The sequence below is a fragment of the Penaeus japonicus genome, unplaced genomic scaffold (genome assembly GCF_977035675.1).
Source record: "Penaeus japonicus unplaced genomic scaffold, GWHDUDI00000001_assembly GWHDUDI00000021, whole genome shotgun sequence".
Taxonomy (NCBI): domain Eukaryota; kingdom Metazoa; phylum Arthropoda; class Malacostraca; order Decapoda; family Penaeidae; genus Penaeus; species Penaeus japonicus.
Window position 1 is genome coordinate 26147828 of NW_028234423.1, and position 2500 is coordinate 26150327.

Below are 2500 nucleotides of genomic sequence, written 5' to 3' on the forward strand. Positions count from 1 at the left end.
AATATATGGATAGATGAATAGAACATATATATATATATATATATATACATATATAAATATATATATATATATACATATATATATATACATATATATATACATACATATATACATATATATATATATATATATATATATATATATATATTTATATATATATATATATATATATATATATGGCGAAGCAAAAGAAGACTGGAATAAGAAAATAACCGAAAAATGAAGCTGATAGTGATAATCATAGAATGAATGATGGTATTGAAGAAAATGATAATGAGATTATAAATAATGATAATAATAGTAACAAAAATAGTTGTTGTGGTAGTAATTACCATTATGGTAATAAGAATAACAATAATAATAAAAATAATATAGAAAATAAGAATACAGAAAATAAGAAACAAACAAACAAACAAATGAAACTAAATGAATTAACAACAACATAAAAAAAACAAGACATTGAAATAATAACAAAAAAATAAATGCAAAGAAGGACATACACTGAAGGCCTCATTGGTGGGCGCGAAGAGAGTGTATGCCCCGGCGCTCTCTAACTCGTTGGCCAAGCCGGATTCCCGGATGTACTCGGCCCATTTGGTGGCTCCCAGAGACTCCGCCGTTTCCAGAAGGTTCTTCAGGGGTTTCACTGCAAGACGGAGGGAGAGTTAGGAAGAGGCGGTAGAAACAGCGGTGTGTTTTTTTTTTGTGTTATGTGTTATATTCAGTGTTGTTTAGGGTGTTGGTTTGCTTATGTATTATATGCATATCTTTATATATATATATATATATATATATATATATATATATATGTATATATATATATTTGACTATTAAACACACACACATACACACGCGCGCGCGCGCGCATCTTTATTCATATATATATATATATATATAATACATATACATATATATATATATATGTATATATATATATATATGTGTGTGTGTGTGTGAGTATATGCGTAAATGAATCATTATAAACACAAAAAGTTTGCCGTCCAAAGAAATTTATGGTTCTGTGTCTCGAACAAAGCCCCGCCTTCTCCATGCAAGAACTATGGGATGAGACGAAAATGGCTTGCAACATTGCACACTTACCTCTCGTGCAACCATTCTCATCGTCGATTCTGCTGAAACCTTCGCAACACTCGAACCGGACGCGTCTGTAAGACACATAGTAATGATAATAAAAACTGTGATAATAATAAGGGTAAGAGCAATAATGATAATAGTAATAATCATGATAATGATAATAGTGATAATGATAGTGTTAGCAACAATACCAATAGTAATAGTAATGACAATAACAAAAAATAAGTAATAACAATGGTAAGCATAACAATAATAATGATATTGATAATAATGATAATGATTATACCTATAATGATAATGGTTACGATAATAATAATTATAATGATAGTAATGATATTGATGTTTCAAAAAATAATTATCATTACCATAGTAGCATCATAAGTAATGATATGATAATAGGGATGATATTAATGCTAGTAACAATGATAATGATGATATTGATAAAGATAATGATAATAAACATTATAATTATGATAATGATGATTATGATTCTACTACTATTACTAACGATGATAAAAATGATAATAATGATAATAACAATGATAACAATAATCATAATCATAATGAAGCTAGCAATGATAAGGAAAAAGGCGTTAAAAGTGAACATAATAATGATAACAAAAGGGAAAAAACAAGCAAACAAACAAACAGAGTCCGCGACAATCTCTGCCTTCCCGCTTCCATCCATCAATAATGTCATTCACCGAAGTCACGCCTCATTAACTCATAAGACCAACTACATGACGAAACACATAGGTCGTTTCGCCTCATTTATGGTTTTGACATGGAGTAATGCAAAACATCTGTGAAGCACACGTGCACTCATATATACATGGTGAAACACACGCACACACACACACACACACACACACACACACACACACACACACATATATATATATATTTTTATATATATATATATATATATATATATATATATATACATATATGTGTGTGTATATACATATACATATACATATATATATATATATATATATATATATATATATATATATATATATATATATATATATACATTATATATGTGTGTGTGTGTGTGTGTGTGTGTGTGTGTATGTATGTATATACATATCACACCTTTGTATTTTTCATTTTTACAACTCGCTTGCAAAACGAGAAAGGAAAAATAGACTTTAATCTGATATCTGAACTGATTTTTTTTAACAGAGTGGTTTTCTATCAGTATTTTCACGTTTCTAATGCTGTTATAAATTTTGATGAGTGTAGTGGGAATTACAATGATCAGTTGTTGATAATGATAATGGCGATATCATAGATAATACTGATAATAACAATAATAATAGTAGTAGCAATAACAGTAATGATAGCAGTATTAGCACTTGGATTATAATAACAATGGTAAGGTTCATTAGCAAATGCTATG

The 2500-nt window shown here is 28.3% G+C and overlaps 1 protein-coding gene across 1 annotated transcript in view; it reads right to left on the bottom strand.

Moving 5' to 3' along the window:
• LOC122251241 (uncharacterized) overlaps positions 1 to 2500 on the bottom strand; it is a 131213-nt gene that overhangs the window by 14958 nt on the left and 113755 nt on the right. Inside the window, exons 3-4 of the mRNA XM_086549119.1 lie at positions 1102 to 1166; positions 501 to 646 (exon numbers count right to left, since the gene is read on the bottom strand). Of these exons, the coding sequence (XP_086405245.1) occupies positions 501 to 646; positions 1102 to 1166 (211 nt within the window). The remainder of the gene's footprint in view (positions 1 to 500; positions 647 to 1101; positions 1167 to 2500) is intronic.